General features: G+C 40.4%; 1 protein-coding gene across 4 annotated transcripts in view; it reads right to left on the bottom strand.

Annotated features, from left to right (window-relative positions):
* Positions 1–17,711, bottom strand: part of CPEB1 (cytoplasmic polyadenylation element binding protein 1) — a 74,953-nt gene extending 57,242 nt beyond the window's left edge. For 2 of the 4 annotated variants that reach the window (XM_051981917.1, XM_051981916.1), the window contains exon 1: positions 6,102–6,125. In XM_051981917.1, the coding sequence (XP_051837877.1) occupies positions 6,102–6,120 (19 nt within the window). In that variant the 5' untranslated portion in view covers positions 6,121–6,125. Of the gene's footprint in view, positions 1–6,101; positions 6,126–6,149; positions 6,325–17,617 lie in introns of those variants that run through there. The other 2 variants (XM_051981918.1, XM_051981919.1) reach the window with 2 other exon arrangements.
* Positions 17,712–18,560: the final 849 nt, after the last annotated feature.

Below are 18,560 nucleotides of genomic sequence, written 5' to 3' on the forward strand. Positions count from 1 at the left end.
TATGGTTTCAATGACAATGCTCTTTCCTTATTCTCTTCCCACCTATCTGGTCATTCCTCAGTTTTCTCTGTTGAAATTATCCATCTAACTCTTATGGAAGTTCCCTAGGATCTCCTCTCAACTACTCTCTTTTGGGGCTCTCACTAACAATCATGGTTTGAATTATTTCAGTGCAGTCAATTTTCAAATGCATTTACCTAGTCATTTGTTGTCTTAACTCCTATCCTTACATCTCCAGTTTGCCTACCACACGTTGTCTGGGTACTCCCTCAGAACCACAAACTCATCTCTACAAATCAACTTAAATCTGTCCTCGTCCACTTCCATTTCTATCAAAGGCCATCTTTCCCATTCACTAGATTTGTAACCCGAGTCATCTTTGTAACATCTTATTCTATATACATATCCAATCATCAAATCTTGTTATAGTCCTATCTGTATAACATCTTTTGCAAATGTCTGTAAATAAGCATCTTTTAAGTACTTTCTATGTACCAAACACAAGGAATACAAGCAAATAAAAACAATTCTTGACCATTAAGGAGCTCAAAGTATACTGGGGAAAATACCTATAAAGCACAAATACAAATTTACAGAGGAGAAGAAATTAAGAAAGGCCTCATAGAGAAGACGGCATTTGAGTTGGACTTTAAAGGAAGATAGAGCACTACATCCTTCTCTCCACTAATGTTTAACTAACCTAGTTTAGACAGTTTTTACCTCTTGCTTAGTGTTTAAAAGAATTTCCTTGTTTCCAGTCCCCCTTTCCCAACTTCCAACCAGTTCCAAGTTTGAAAATGCCATTCCAAAACTTGCAAAGACACCCTATTGCCACTTGGGCAGCTAGGTGGCACCATAGTAGAGTCAGGAAGATTCCTCTTAGTTCATATATGGCCCCAGACAATGGGTCATCCTGTGCTAGTCACTTAACCCTGTCTGCCTCAGTTTCTACCCTATCTGCTTCAGTTTCCTTATTTGTTAAGGAGATAGAGAAGGAAATCATGAGCCTCTTCAAATAGCTTTGCAAAGACAATCCCAAATGGGGTCATAGTTGTACATGTCCAAAAAAACAACAGAACAATGATGCTTCTTACTTAAGTCACAACCCTCCCCCCCCCAGGTCTGCCATTGAAGGCCCATCATAATTTGATTCTAGCCCATCTTTCAATCTTATTACATAGTTCTACTCAATAGGACTCATGGCTATTTCTTGTACTCAATATTACATTTCCCACTTCCACACATTTGCCCAAGCAGCTTCCCAACATCCAGATTGGACCCTATTTTAACCTCTGCCTCTCAAAATCTTTATTTCTTTTCAAGGCTCATGTTTCCTTCCCTTTTTTAATTATCTGCATTTACTTATTTGTATATTTGTCAGTCTCTCTACATCTTAGAGCAATCTAGAAGGCATGAAGACCCAAGTTCAAATCCCACCTCAACTCCTGGTATAACACAGAGCAACCACTTTACTTCTCTCAGCCTCATCTTCCTCATTTATAAGATAAAAATAACAGTACCTCCCTCCTAGGGCTGTTGTGAGGCTTTACAAGTGTTCAGGTGCTATGTAGATACTAGGTATCCTTTGTCTTACTTTGTATCCTCAGAATACAACACTGCCTAGCAAGACTATGAAGAAAATCATAATATGCAAAATTCAAAGTATAATCTTTCCAAAAAAGCACTTCAGTGATACGTAATAAAAGCTACAAAGCTAGTCATTCCCTTTCATTTGCTAATATCCCTACTTGAACTACACCAGTGATGTCAACTCCCAAAAGAAATGGGTACCATTAAATCATACATAAGATCCCTAAAAACTACATATTAACATTATCTAGGTTTTAATATTTATATATTTATGCATAGAAATAGATAAATGTAGATATCTATATCTGCGTATCATAATAGAGAAAAGAACACTATAGATTTATAGACAGTACTCCTGATCTCAAAACCCTGCTCTGAGCACAAGTTGTTATGACTTAGCACACAAAACACTCATATCAAGTTAATAAGCATTAACTATGTGATTATGTGCCATGCACAGTGCTATAAACCACTGTGCTAAATATACAAAAAACCCCACCCCAACAACAAACCCCACAAAGTCTCTCATCAAAGAGCTTACAACCTAATGATGAGAAAGGAAATAACATAGAAAGCATGAACAGGCAGCCAAAAATAAATAATCTAAGCATACAAACATCAAGAAATGCATGAAATATAGTATACTAATATGAAAGAATATTATTGTGCTATGAAAAGTATGAATGTGAAGAAATTTGGGGAGATATATGAATTAAGACAATTAGAATTCCAACGTATTCCAATTCCAAAGGACTCAGGATGAAATAAAGAATTGATGTACTCAAGAGTACAGTTGAAAGCATTTTTTTTCTAACTTTTTTTGTGGGGGGGGAGGCATTAAAAATAAACAATTTTTTTAAGAAAAGTTTAGCCCAAATAAATTCTAATTTAAAGTATTATGAAAAGCGCAACAACACAAAACTTAGATTATAAACTTCTAATTCTAATCTCTCATTCATCTAAATGTCATGTTTTTTATAACCTCAAATCTCAAACATAGCACTACCACTAACTACTACAAGTGGAGAAAAATCTAAATACAGTTTTAGATTAAAGCAGTTGGTTCTGCTATAATTTATGTTTCAAAAACTCAAATTTGTTCCACTACTGCTACTGGTATATTAGGGAACATTTTGAGCATAAAGACAATTTTGAGTCTGCTTTTTTGATTTCTTCCTTGAGAAACATCAAGAATGCAGAAGACACCACTTCACAATTATTCAAGCTGCAAATTTCCAATGATCATTTCCACAAGAAAACTTTAGATTGTTGTCAAGTGGATAATTTATTGTTTATCTTCCAATACTGTGGTGGTTGTAAGCTCAGAAGGGGTGGTCTAAATCTTGAGTTTCCTTCACAGTTACAGCTACAGATTCCATGCCTTGACAATCCGTCAAATTTGCTACAGCCCAAGAGAAGCAGGGCCATGGGCGCCTGAGGCTTCAGCTACCGCCACTATTTATTTTAGCATTTAAGTCTCTCAACATTTAACATGTATCAAACTGTGCTACTCTTTTGATTAGGCTATTTTTTTTTTTTTAAAGATATCACTGATCCCACTTTCCTCACTAAGCCCTGTGGTTTTCACTGCACCAAAATGCACAGCTCACTGCTTTTGGAGATGATTCAAGTTATTGAAGATGATTCAAGTTACACTAGAACTGGCTCCAAAATGGCTATCAAGACAATAGGACAAGATTTGGTTTCTATGACCCTCAGAAAGTTACACTCTAAGCTCCAGTTTCATTATCTTTAAATAAGGGTAGTGAACCTGTAAGATCTTTTTTTTTTTTTAACTATTATTCTGAAAAACAAACCTATGAGAACATTCTCCAAGAAAATAATTCAAATTTTTTTAAGGGAAAAAAAAAGTTGAGGCTTTAAAATTCCTATTGCTTAATTTTAAAACTTGAACTTTTAAAAATTAAATATCATTTAAATTGTTGCTTCTATGGCATTTAGTAAAAGAAAAAAAATGGCATTTCAAAATCTTCAGTAGCTATGATTTGTGTTTTTTCACCATGCATTTGGCTTTTTAAAAATTGTTCTTAGGAGGCTCTATCACCCCACCCCGTTTCTTAACTTCCCTTTTACTTTTATCCTCTCAGTCAACTAGACCTAAAACCTAGTGTCATCTTTGATTCCTTACAATTTCCTTATCCACCATTAAACTAACTCTCCATTCTTTTTTAACATTTCTTCTTTGACTCAATCACCATTCTGTGCAGGCCCTTATCTCCTCACACCTGAATTACTGCAAGAGCCTGCTGGGTGGTCTCCCTATCTCAACATTTTCCCTAGTCCATATTCCTCTCAGCTGTCCAAGTGACCCACCCTTCCCTCCCTCCAGCATTCACCTCTGACCATGATTAATTGAGTAAATTCCTGTGCCTTTCCCCATTACTTCAAGTAACTGACATAAAACCCTCTTTAACTTTTAAGGCACCTGACCCTTTCCTCAAGAGCAATTTCACACGTACCCCCTTGCCAGGGACACTGGCCTCCTGACTATTCCAGTCACTGATCACTTTTTCTGGCTCTCCTCACACCTGTGACTCCTGGATTCCTTAAAGCCTCAGCCACAGTCCTACCTCCTGAAAGAATCTTTTCCCAGGCTTCACTAAGCTTTGCTTTGAGACTGTTCCATTGACTGTGTGCCCCTACATACTATGTACAAGTTATCTGCCCCATTCAAAAGTGATCTTCTCAAAGAGGGACTGTTGTTTGCATCTCCAGTGCTCAACAGTGCCTGGCACATAGCTGAGCAAGGAAAAGAAGAGTTTTAAGCTTTCCCCCCCCACAACTTGCTAAAACATGACTTTATATTTCAATCATGGATGGAAACTGTACACAGGATACAGAAGTCAATACTAGACTGCAAATTTTTGTCATTGGATGACTCCAAAGGGTTTTCAAAGTTGCCTATTTGATGTGTTTTCATACTTTCAATTCTTCTTACTTATCTTTGGCCCACAATACCTGTATGATGAAATAAACAGTAGTGAATTTTGCAGCTGCCAACAGTAATCTAAAGTATCCTAAACACCTTTTTCTAGGCAGTCCAAGACAAGTATTTTCCAACTGTGGATGTGGTCTAAGAAATGGCTTCCTAGAGCACCCAAAAAACCAACTGTATAAACAGATCAAACTATTCTACCAAAAGTAGTTTTAATCTAATTATTTATAGATTGGAAATGCAACTATGATAGAAAAGCAACTATAACCACTTTTCAAGAGAACTTTTTTCTTCAACTGTCTCTACTGTCTGGAAATATTCTTGAGGTCCTTAGGACAAAATGTACTTTTAAGTACCTCTGTTCAAACATCACTAAAAGCAATAACACAATTCTTAATATTTTAAATTTATATATATATGGAATATGAAAATGTAACCAACTCTTAACAAGCTTTGAGACATCAAGAATAAGGGACAGTTTTCAGGTTAATTCCATTCAAAATTTAATTGAGATACAATTTTACTACTAGATAAAGCTAAAAGCAGAAATTCTTTTCCTTTTTTTTTTTTTTAAAGTTGTTTACATGTATAATCAATATTCAACTGTTTTACTTAAGGAAGGGGCAGAATTGGGAGGCAGCTAATTTGGAATTCAAAAAATTTTTTAAGAATTGTTTAAAAGAATTTTACATATAACTGGGAAATATCTAAAAAATGAATAAAAGTAATATTAAAAAATTAAAAAGATAGCTATTATATATTACTGGACCTTCATGAAGCAATTCTGAAATCCAAAATCCCAACATTTTATAGTTCAGTGATTTCCAAATCTAGGTGTACAACATCCCAGAGTCTCCAATAATCAAGGTCCATTATAAAACCTCCCAAAACAAAATCACTTTAATCTAAAAATCCCACATATCAATATATACAGATCTATAAATGCATTCTTGACATGTTATAATGCTATAAAAAGATAAGTTATTATACATTATGTCTATACTAAGTATCTTCGAAACCATTAGTCTTCAGAAAGTAGTTGCCTCCACACAAATAGGGAATTTGTATGAAGCTTCTATCCATCTTTGCTACCCATCTGGTGAATATTTTACTCCAGTCCTCAAAAATCATTAAGATGAAAAGAGCAATTTAAACTTCCAAAAGAGAATTAAGGCTTTCTCCTACTTAACAGGTTATGAGGAAAGCATTCTGCAAACCCTGAAACATCTAGTACAATTAAGTCATTGCCTAAAAATTTTTCAGTGCTTTTGAAACCAGTCCAAATAAAAGTGTGTTCTACAACATTTAATCTTCAATAGTTTTTATGGTTAATTGTCTACAATCTCCTATTTGCATCCCCAAACAGAAATTCTTGTTAATAGAAAAAAAATACAAACTCTAGTTAATATTATCATTAACAATCAACAGGGATGGATTTTCTAGATTCTCATGTCAAATCTTTAAAAAAAATGAAACAAAAATTAAATATCCAATGTAGAGTATAGTAGTAATCCACCCTAGCCCTCACAATTACAAATTTCTTAGTTAGCTGCACCTGTAACAACCCAGTCCATTTCTGCTTTCCACAGCAGAGCAACATCACCTGACAAGTGATCATGTCTTCCTTTTGCAATAGGTGTTGTGCAGACTCGACTGAAATCCAGAGAGTTGTCCAACATGGCGTTTATTCTACGAAAAATATCAGCATTGCTACAAGTTGAAAGTGCAGGGGCTTCAAGGCTATCCCAGCAGTCTTTAATCCTCCCTGTGTCTTCTTTCTAGTATGACAGAGAAAAGAGTCCATTAGCCTAAATTCATTTAGTTCAAACCTCACATTATCAAGTTAAATTAATAATGAACAAATCTTAGTCTGTTATTCAATGTCTTGTTATTTTACCATACATAGGAGCAGCTTTTAACTCAAGTGTTTTTGCAAGAATCAAATAAAGATCTCTATGAAAATGCTTTGGAAATATCAAGCAGGACAGGGAGTAGATCTGGGATTTCATTGATATAGGGAACTTTGACAAGTAAAATTATACATAAACACACACTTATACACACACATACTCCCTTTACCAATTCAAGTCAGCATCTTCTGTAATTTATAGCCTCAGGGAACTTGTTGCCTAGCCCACTATAAAGTTAAGTAAGTTCTTGCCCAAGATGATAAAGCCAGTATGTGTCAGACATGATTTGAATCTGGATTTCCTGGCTCCAAAACCAATGATTTATCATATTATCACTCCAAATAACAATATATGAAAATAAGCAATTATTCATTGAAAGTTTTTTATATACATTAGACTGTCAAGATACTAAAGAAGGTATTAAGTTTTTGGAAAAATATGGTTTGTCCCCTTCAAGAAACTTGGTTTTCTTAAACAATTCAAAAATATATTACAGATATAACAAGTTCTCAAACTAATATGATGATGATATAGTAATACTGTCAAGTCTTAAGGAACATTCAGATTTTAGTTGAATTGGCAAGAAATACCAAAGGAGAATAAATTCCATGAGCAAAAGTTAGGTAGACAGGAACCTGGATCCTGAGTTCTGGCAACCGTTAAGTGGTATAATAGATACAAAAAGTTCTCAAGGTAAATGGGATGTTTCACAGACCTCCCCCACTTCTGGGTAGGAATCCACATGGCTGTGGCCATGGCCCTACTCCCTCTGAATCTGCACAAGGTTTGCAACTTCTGTTCCTGCATGCCTACAAGGAGCAGAAACCAGAGCCTAGTTCAGATCCTGCTGTCCACAGGGATCAAATGTATAATGCAAATTTATTTGAATCAAAAACTCCCTAAATTCTCTCAAAAATTCACACAGAATTTCTCCTATAAAAGTGTCATTAGATTATCTTCACTTACAGTCCTAAAACCAGTATCTACTAGTCATTGAATGTTCTCGCTTTCGAATTCTTTAAAGAAAATGTGTAAGGCTTTATTTAAAAGGCTGGTTAGCCTCTCTTTCCCTCCTTTATCATATCACCCCTACCATAAAATTAACTTCAATTCAAACATTGGAGAATTCAAGAAAAACAAAGATCCCGGACTCAAAACAAAACAAACCAAAAAAAAAAAAAAAAAAACACACACCAGGAAGCCATACAAGGTATGCCTATAAGTAGTAATAAGACAAGAGCAGTTTCAATGAAAATGAAAGTTATTTTTACAGCCAGTGTTTTGATAAAGGCCTCATTTCTCAAATACATAGAGAACCCACTCAAATTTATACAAATACAAGTCATTCAACAATTGGTACATGGTCAAAGGATATTTAGACAATTTTCAGATAAAGTATTATTAAAAACCATTTATACTCATATGAAAAAATGCTTTAAATCACTACTGATTAATGTAAATTAAAACTATTTTGAAATACTACTTCATACCTATCATACTGGCTAAAATGACAGAAAAAGATAATGATAAATGTTGGAGGGGTTGTGGGAAAAGTGGAACACTAATACATTGTTTGTGAAGTTGTGAACTGATCCAACCATTCTGAAGAACAATTTGGAACTATGCCCAAAGGACTGTAAAACTGTGCATACTGCATACCTTTTGATCTAGCAGTGTCACTATTGGGTCTATATTCCAAAAATATTGTAATAGAGAAGGATCCCAATGTGAAAAAATATTTGTTGTAGCTTTTTGTAATTGCAAGGAATTGTAAACCGAATAAATGGATATTATAGTACATGAATGTAATGGGATATTATCGTTCTATAAGAAACAATCAGCAAGATTATTTCAGAAAGGCCTGGAGAGACTTACATGAACTGATGCCGAGTGAAGTGAGTAGAACCAAAAGAATATTGTACACAGTAAAATAGCAAGACTCCGTGATGATCAATTAATAATAGCTCTTCTCAGCAATAGTGACCTAAGACAATTCCAATCGAATTGGGATGGTAAATGCCACCTACGTCCAGAGAGAACACTATGGAGACTGACCGTAGATCAAAGCATATACTATTTTCACCTCTTTTTTGTTTGCTTTTTCTTTCTTGTTTTTTTCCTTGTTGTTCTGATTTTTCTTTCACAACATGACAATCTGTATAACCTATATCAGATTGCTTGCTATCTTGGAGAGGGAAGAGGTAAGGAATGAAGGAAGAAAAAAAGAATTTGGAACCCAAAATCTTAAAAAAAAAAAAAAAAAAGAATGCTGAAAACTATCTTTATATGTAATTGAAATAATAAAATACTATGGGCAATTTTACTGTTGATCCCTATGTCATCTTATACTTACTCAATCACTAAAGGCACTGAGTCTTCATTCCTCTGATGCCCCAGAGTTTGTCCTACAAATGTTTTTATACTTGCCTTATTGTTAGCTTTCTTGTGAAAAGATACCACACTGCCTTTCTGCAACTCCCATCCTCCTCCTAATCCCCAAGATTCCACATCAGTGAAGAATGACTATAAAAAGGAGCTGGACAGTGCCAGAGGAGGTACGCCTCTTGGGGAGGGACTCTCTGCACCTCTTTGAAGATTTTCCAACTTCTTTACTCTCACAGAGAAATCCCTCACAACAGGAGCTATGTGGCTTCTTCGGGCACTGAAAAAAGAGAATGATACCATTACTGCTGGCTTGGGTTGTCCCATAGGAGCAATCGAAAGGGAGCCAGCAGATGCTGTTCTTCAGCCATGTACTGTACTGAATTTAAGTGCTTCAAATATTCAGGAGCTTTTTTATTATTAAATGACCCTGCATCTCAGTATAGGAAAGGTGAATGTAAAGGGAAATTCATCACACCAGAAAAAAACAAGTACTGCACAACTGGCAGACACTTATTTCCCATAAAAGCCTCACTGTTCCCTTGACAAAAACCCAAGGGAAAGCTTACAATTGATTTTAAGATTGCTGTTTTGTCAAACATTTGAGTGCCTACTGAATACGAGGAATTATACGAGCACTAAGGAATATAAAAATATAAGCCATGGTCCCTAATCTTATTCCGTTCAAATGCTAGTTAGGAACACAAAGGAAATGTAAGAGGTATGGAATTAAATCTCAAGTAAGTACCATAGAAACAAAATGGCACAGGAGTTACTAAAAGAAGTCACTAAAGAGTAGGGACGGTTGGCAGAAAAGGTCTAAACTGAGGAGGGATAAGGAGAAACCAATCTGCCTGAGAATTCTTTCAGAATGAAGACATGACTGGAGTGGAAGACAGGACTATCTCTCAGTAGACAGGTTAGAACCACTCCAAAGGAGGGGTATCATGAAAGGGGAAATCATATGCTTCATAAATGTTAAATTGGCAACTGGAGGTAATCTGGTACAATGGAAAGCATACTGAATGTGAAACACAGACTCAAATTACAAATGTTGTTGTCATCGTTTTACTTACAAACTTTTCTTTTTTTTAACCACTTTTTACTTACAATCCTGTGAGAACTGGACTAAATACTTTTCTCCCAAAGCCTTTAAGAGGTTCGTCCAAGAGGGTCAGAAGATCCTTCCTTGCCTCTTGCTCAGATCCTAGCTCCATGACCTGACATCTTCTGAGCTATGAAAATATGCTATAAGTAGAAGGAATAAGAAAAGGCAGATACAAGAATATAAGAGGAGGAGGTTTGATTAGGTAGTAGTTATTGTTTGTCCTTCCTTCTCAAGAGGACCATGACATCAGGGAGGAGGTGCCATGACCTGCATGTGAATTGGATTTCATTGAGAGGCTGGGCAAGGTCACCTGCCTCACTTTCCCATCTGGATCCAGTGACCAGATAGATCTAGATCAAGATGATTGAAGATGGTTCCTGAATGCAGTGGGAGAAGATAGTAGTTATTGAAGAAAAAGATCTGTCACTTTTTATGAATTACAAATTCAGTGACTGAACATTGTGATAAGGCAATTAAAAAAAAAATCCAAAACAATCTTAGATGATGACAAAAGGTGTCCTGAAAATGGGAAATCAAGAGTCACTTTCTAGACTCTTGAGCACAGATTCCAGCTATATTACTATGCCTAGTTTTAGAGCCCATATTTTAGGAAGAACCATCAATAACCAGAAAAAACATCCAGAGAAAGGCAGCCAAACAAGAAAGCCATAAAAGAACTCAAGATCAGCTTGTATGAGGAACAATCCAAGGAATTGAAGACGCTTAGTCCAAAGAAGAGAAGATTCTGGGCATGAGAGCTATTTTCAAGTATATGAAGACCCATCAAGTCAGAGAGATGAGAGTTTTTTTCCTGGTCAATTCTATAACAGAACTAAAAGCCATGGTTGGAAAATTGCACAAATTAAAACTTGATGCAATGACAAATTTGCTGATAACCAGAACTACCCAAAAGCATAATGGGCAAACCACTCCCTCAGTAGTAGCCTTCAAGGAAAGTTGGATTACCACCTCTCAACAGTTACACTCCCTACTCAGATGGTGTAATGATAATACCAGCTATTGATTGGTTGAGGAAACTGGAGGAGAGATGAGGGAATATTCAAGGGTGACTGGGAGGTTGAACACCTCAGGAAACAAAGGGTGGCTGCACCACACCAAATATTTATTGGGAACTAAATGTATAAGTTACACAGAAATCAGTTTTCCCTCAAGGAAATTACCATCTAATTCTAATTAGAAAAAGAGCTACCAGGAGTGAACCAGACAAATATGCAGAAAGTTGAAGGTGCTGCTTAAGATTTCTTTATAAAGAGGAGAGGAAAGGAAGAGATGTTTTAAATTCTGTGAATATATCTAGCAAGTAGATAGAGCTATTTCAGTCCAGAAAAAGAGTCAGGACTAGAAATAGATTGGGGAGTCCAGTCCAATGCAGTGGTAAATACTTAGAACAAGAATGTACTCTGAGAAAAACATTCTGGTAAAGATTGAGCTTTGAGTAGAACTACATAGGAGTATGAATAGAGAAGTTACAATTGGAAAAAAAAAATGGAACAGAGGTTTAAAAAATGAAGAACCATTTTCAAAGGCCTCTGAAAGCCAATGGAAGAGAATTTCTAAAAGGAAGTGAGTAATCAATGTAATCAAATAGAAATTAAATAACACTGGTCATAGAGGTTTACCATTAGATAGAGGATCTAGGACAAGTTACAAACAAAAAGTTTCCCCAATTACTAAATATTGGGGTTGAAACAGATCCTGTCTAATTTCATAACTGAGAAAATCTATGGTTATAATCATTAGATTGTCACTGATGATCTTAAAGGAGGTTTCAGTTCCAGCAAGGAGATAAAAGCAAGACTGATGGAGGCTGATTTGTAAGAAGGGTCAAATCTTTAACTTCCATCTTTAACACCTCCCTTTCTAGACTCACTTTTAAAGTTCTCACACATCCACACGAACACTCCAGTTTCTGGCCTTCTGCCAAGACTGAGGAGAAAAGTTAATATTAGCCATGTTACTACCCAGAAAGAACTGATACAAACCACTAACCAAGAAATTTATTGTACAAATTATCTTTAAAGGTAGAATTCTAGATCAAATGTGCATTCTAGAATGTCAAGTCCAAGTATCATAAAAAAATAATTTTATTTGATTTAAAATAAAAAAATTTCACTAAAAACTGCCATCTAAATCAGGATACAGGTGATCTCTGAATTACATTAGCTTTTAAGTTCAAATAAAAGGTGCTAATTACAATTGCGTCATGCCAAACTAGGGAAAAAAGTAAAATCCTCTCAGCAGAAGCCTGCCCCTCTACTAGTTATTAGTTTCTACTAGTCTACTAGTTTCCTGGCTCATTCTTAAGAATAAAAAAGGATTAGACATAGTATAGAAAAGCACATCTATGATTTTTCTTGTGCAACATGATAAACGTGGAAATACGCACATGTTTAACATATCGGATTACTTTTTGTCTAGAAGAGGGGAGTGGAGGGAAGGGAAGGAGAAAAGTTTGGAAGGATGAATGTTGAAAATTATCTTTGCACGTATTTTGAAAATAAAGCTATTAGTTTAAATTAAATTAAAAACAAAGAAAGAAAAAAGAAAAGCAGATCTACAGAGTAGGCCTTTTTCTAGTATCTCCATTGCTAGTACCTCCTAAGATTACTTCTCATTTACCCTGTATTTATTTTACATGAATACAGTTGTCTGCTTGATGTCTCCTCTATTATAACTGGCAGGGAACAGGGGTTGCTTTTACCTTTCTCCAGTGTGTAGCCCAATATTTGGTATACAATAGGTGTTCAATAAGTGCTTTTTGATTGATATACTCAGGGATAAAACAGTAGGATAGATATAAAAATTAGGTTTCTTTATCCTTTCTGTGTCATGGACCCCTTTCCTTTGACAGCTTGGTAAAGCCTATGGAACACTTAGGATATTTTTTTAAATTCATAAATCCATAAAGTAAAAATGGAATTTTTTCCATGCAAATTTACAGACCACCAGCATTCTATCTGATCTGTCAATGTACTCCAAGAACCTTTACATTAGAATAAAAGATTATTTACTACTCAAAGTCACCCTTTTTTCTTCAAATCTAAAGACAATAACTCATATTAATCCACTGATTTCAAAGGAAAAGTACTAGAACAACTGATTAATTTCACCTGGTAGCTTGGTTGCAAGTGGCCATTTAAACAAAGGATATAAGTGATGACCAAAATAATTTTATTGGCATAAAGATTACTTGTTATAACAAAAGATGTGAGAAACCAATTATATTCATAACTATCTTAGTTATAAAATAAGTCAAGATTGAATTCTTAGCCTAGTTCCAGTTTGGTAAGTGATTGACAACTTGGATGAAAAGGCAGCTGAAGACAATAGTTATTAGTTTCCAATGCTGTAGCAATTATTGACTTTAAAGCTTCTGAATGAGAAGAAAGCTATGTTTATATTTCAGCAGGTATACCCACAAGGAAAATCAGATCAGCAAAGCTTATCATACTCTACTAGTAGCAAATTCGAGTTTGTTCTGTTATTGCAGACTTTAGAATGAACCCTAGACTATCTCTAGAGGAACAATGCATTATGAGCATTCCCAAAGGAACATATTCTGTAGTGTTGAAATTTTGATTAATCCTCTATAGAAATCTAAGTTGGTATGGGAATTACAGTTAAAAGTAAATGCTACATTTAAGATCTAGTTTATCTTTATTGACCCTTAAAAGCTGTTTTAGAATTTAAGACGAATCCATTTCTAGTAGGGAAAACATTCTGGTAATTTTAATTGATGTTCAACTTGCCCACTAAAGGAAGCAGGTCTCCTTTTGAACAGTAAACTTTACCTGCCTTTCCAGACACTATCAGATCAGTTAACTCTGCCTCAATACAAAAAGAATGGTAAATGCAAGCACATTCCTGCTAATATCAGTATTGCTGTGCCGATGATTTACAACAGCCATGCTAGCTTCAGCTCCTAAAAAGTGTCTCCAAAGGAAAAGGTTTATCAAAATTGCAACCAATAGGAAGCAGAAAACTAAAAGCTGTCCCATTTATTTACATTAAATAAGCAGCCTGGCCTATTTCTCTCACTACAAAATAGAGGCATGTATAAAGTTTAATTTTTTTGCTGTATTTCTTGCTCTATTTATACTTTTCCCTTTTTTTCATATCTGAAGTCTGGAATCTAAAAATGTCATTCCTTTTTTATTATAGTTACAACTTCTTACCAAACATCTTTTATTCATTTAATTCCTTAATAAAATAGTAAATCAAGAATTTTCACATTCAAACCCCGTTTTGGTGGTAATCATACTCATAAATAATATATTACACACTTTCTTGATGCATATACAGTCTGCAACTACAAAAGATGGTTTTATATAAAGCATAGTATGATTTTTATCAGAGGGATCTAAAATCCTGAGAAAATGAGTCAGATTTGGTATTTTATTATTATCTATTAAGAAGAGTAGACACGACTTTTTTTTTTTTATCATTTTCACCCACTAAACCCCTTCCCCTTGCAAACCAAAGCTCTTCAGAGTTCCAGACTAAGATTTTGTAGGCTGTCTACCGTTTCCTGTCCCCCACCATCTTGACCATTCTTTAGTTGTTAAATCTGCTTCCCTTCAAAGAATCTTGCTGGTAAGAAATTATCCTGAGATGCTGATTTGGTATGGGTTCCCGAATTTGAAAGAAGGCTCAAATTACTCAACCCCACTTCTAAAAAAAAAAAAAAAAAAACTTTTAAAATCCATTATGAATATACAATATATAATCAAAAGTTTCCTCGATTTCCAAGTCTTTGTCCATACATTAAGATCATGTGGTCTAAATTACACTTTATATCCAGAAAAGTGCTCCAAGTTCAGCTAGCTGAAAAAACTAGAGCCTGACAAAATGTCAACGTTCTGCTTTAATGTTGTTTTCCTTAGTAGCAGTAGTTACTACTAAAAGAGCCCCCTTGTTATCTAAGCTCCAGAAATGGCACCAAGTTCTGGTTCACTTTAGTGCTTCCTCTTCAGGCAGCTTTTATCTGAGAGCTTTAGAACAAAGTCGGGGACATAAACAATTTATTCTAAAAGCACGTACTGGTTTTTTTAAGCCCATTTCCCCAGACACCTGAGAGATCTTAAAGGCAGACAGTTCTCAAAGACACTTTTCTCCAGTGTTATCAACCTATTTGTTAAACTTCGTAGGGGAGAAACTTCTCCCTACTAGAAGTCATGTCCTTTCAAAATGAGTATGCTGTAACAGTTGGGACTTGACAAAAGCCCGTAAAAGTAGGTGGCCTGTGGCCAGAAAGGAAGCCCGAGGCTCCCTTAAGCAGACTCTATTCACCTGGATCTGTGGTCAATTCTCTCTAAGAACAGAGCACACCTAACCCTCCCCCCATTCCCCTCCTGTTTTAGGGGGCGATTCCCCAATGGAGTGTGTTGGTTTCTTTTACCCTCCCCCACACCCATCCCATCGCCCTGTCTTTGTCAAGGTGTGGTCCTGCAAAGGAAAATAACTCTTGGCACGAGAAAAATATGGGGGGAAAGATAATCTTTAAAAGAAATTCATATCCTAAAAACCTACGTAAGTCTTTAAAAAAATAAAATAAAATAGGGCTCTCTGAGAAAAGAAAACGGGAAACCTGCTTAACCTTTTGGCAGGCCCCCCTCATAAGTGATTTTAAACCCTTCCCCCTACTCTTTTAGAATTCCTGTACCCTCATTAACAGTACTTGGAGGTTCCCATGGGGGGGGGGGGAGGAACGCGATGACTACAGCACCAACCCTTGACTCCCAAAGTAGATGACCAGTAACCAGGGTAAAGGACTGGAACAAAGCTCGGATTCGGCATCCTACGGCTCCGAGCTAGCTGGCCGCCAACAAAGACTGGGTGCCAAAGGGTGCTTGGGGAGGCGGAGCTCTTTCCCAACATTTTGGGGGGCAGCCTCCGGCACCAAGGCATGGCCAGACGCAGGGCTGGAACGAACCGTGGGCGAGCTCGTCTGAAAGGCGGAGAGGCGGGGAAGGCTAGGGCCCCGCTTTTGACACTTGGGGAGAGTCCACACGCGGCAGAAACATTAAGAAAAGGGTCCCTCTCTTAGCTCCTTGCTCAGGGGTGCCCCCCCGACTGAGCAGCATCCACCCAAACGCCCGTCATCGAGCCCTCGGCCTTCGAGCATCCTGCGGCTGACCCCGAGGGGCGCGAGCCCTGCTACCCCACCCTGGGTCACCTCGGGGAAGGCCTCCTGCTGTGGCTCCGAGCCCGGACCGACCTCGGGATCGGTTCTGCCCAGCTAGAGCGCTGTCCCCCTCCTTTGCCAATGCCCCCCAAGTTCTGGGGCCCGGGGAGAACCCGAGGGTCCACGCTCGCACGTGGACGCCTCGCGCCCGACCGCCCGCTCTCGCTCTCCCCCTCCCCCGGCCCCCCAGAGGTCTCCGCGGCGCCGGGCCCTGCCCTGCCCCGCCCGGCCCAACCCGCCCAGTCCGCTCAGTCGGGTTGGGCCGGGATTGACGTGGCTGCGCCCCGACCCCACCCTACCTGGGTGGTGGCGGCGGTGGTGGCGGCCACTCTGGTCAGGCTCGGCCCGTTACTTAGGGACACTGCCTTCCCTGGGAAGGTCGGGCCCCTCCGAACCGAGGCAGCGGCGGTGGCGACTCCGGGCGGCCCCTGGCTCCGCGCTCCCAGCGCCGAACGTGTGAACCACGTGACCCCCCTCCCCCCCGCCGGGGCGGGAGGGGGGGGAGCGTGCGGCGGCCCGAGGGAGAGGCCGCGGCCAAGCGGAGTCGCCCTTAAAGGAGACGCGTCGCCCCAGGGGCCGTCGGTAGCTCTCACTTTCTCACCGCTCCTGCCCGCACCGAGCCACTGGACCTAGGGTGGGGGGGAGGGGGAGGACGCCTCAGCAGAAACAACGGGGGGAGGGGAGCGTCTGGGCTTGCAGGGGACCGCCCCCACGTGGCGTTTCTAGACTCCTAGGGGGCCCTTCCCCTCCGGGTAACCCCCCTGTGGCTGCTCGTGAAGCTCCTGCCTCCAGGCCTTTTGCGTAACTCGGTATTAACACCCGCAACCCTGACTACCAGCCAGAACGCAGGTCACGTAGAACCACGTCCGGGTAGGCAGAAGGCCGCGGACCTGCTGAGTCTCGTCCCCCATCCGACCTGGTCCATTCCCAACCCCTGCTCCGCGAGGCTCCCCCTGGAAATCCCTGTGCCCCCCTCCTCCAACTCCATGCCACCCACGGCTGCTTCCACTCTAGGACAACACGCTTTACAAGTGGGAGAAGCTCAGGGAGCTCCGTGATAGACCCCCACGGGATCCCCCCAGCTCCTTTAAGATGAAAAAGCAACAGAATCACGAGTAGAAGCGCGTGTCCCTTCCCTCAAACAAACACACGAGGTTCCACGCTCGCGGACATGTGACTCGCGCCCCGCCCCTTTCCTCCCTCCCTCCCCCCCCTCCAAGCAAACAGGCCTCGCAGCATCTCCGGGCAGGGCCGCCGCCTCTCCGTGGATGCAGTGCGCCCAGGCCCGGAGCTCTAAGTAAAGGTGCCTGCAGCGCCCCGGGCGAGATGCCATCTGCCAGCCCACGCGCCCGCCCGAGGCGCGTGGCTCCGGGCCCAGCAGAGACCGCCCGCAGCGGCTAGGGCGAGGCGCGCCACGCGCTGGGCTCGCCGATCCCTCAGTCCCACCTCCTAGCCCGACCTCTTACCAGTGAGAACGCCATGGGGCGGCCCGGGCCCCGGCCCACGCCGCCCGGCCTGGATGGGCGCGTTCAGCCGCACTGGCACGGGCCACCTCCGAGGCGCTATTTTGCAACCAGCGGCGGCGCCGCCCACCGGACGGCTTATAAAGCCCGAAGGAGCGGCCGTGCCCCCGCCCCCTGCGTCCTCCCCCGCCCGCACTACCAACTCAGGACACCTGTTCCCCCAGGCTCGGGCGCCAGCTCGCAAGTGCCGTCCACCCTCGACGCGGCACCGCGCGTGCCCCGCGCCCCCGACGCCCTCCGCAAACCCGCGTACCCTTCCCCAGGAAGACTAGGAGGACCCCACCCAAAGGTTGGCGCCTCCTACCCCACCCACTTCGGGATACCCTTAAAGGGGACGCCGTCCCTGCCCCAAGCGTGGGCTGGAGGTTACGGAGGGGCCAGTGGGTGGGTGCTGGAGGTCAACAGTCTGAAGCCGCGGAGCGCGGGAGCAGGTGTACAGAGCGGGGATGGTCCTGAGAACAGAAAGGAGACTGGATGGGCGGCGGGGCGAGCGCCCCCATTCTCATCCCCACGAAAATGGTCCAGAAACCTAGAAACGCCCCTGGCTGAATTGTGCCTGTTTCGGAAAAAAGCCGGAGCCTGCCCTAATTCACGCGCTCGCACATGCGGTCGCACGGCGCACTGGCCTCCACACTTTGCCTTTGTACGCTACAGAAGTTGGGGGGAGTTACTGGCGTTCCCCCGAATTCTAAGCTCGTTCCTGCCCGTGGCCTTTGGGGAGCTCTGCCGATGCCCCCTCGGCAAGGGCTAGTCTGAGTCGAAACCCCAAGAGCGGGGCGATTTTTTGAATCCCAGACCCTCCAATAACACAGAAGTAAGCCTTGAATTTTCTCAGGCAAAGGTGGGTCTGGTGCAATTTTGAGGGGGACCCCATTTCATTTCCATA

Source organism: Antechinus flavipes, chromosome 2 (assembly GCF_016432865.1).
Source record: "Antechinus flavipes isolate AdamAnt ecotype Samford, QLD, Australia chromosome 2, AdamAnt_v2, whole genome shotgun sequence".
Taxonomy (NCBI): Eukaryota; Metazoa; Chordata; class Mammalia; order Dasyuromorphia; family Dasyuridae; genus Antechinus; species Antechinus flavipes.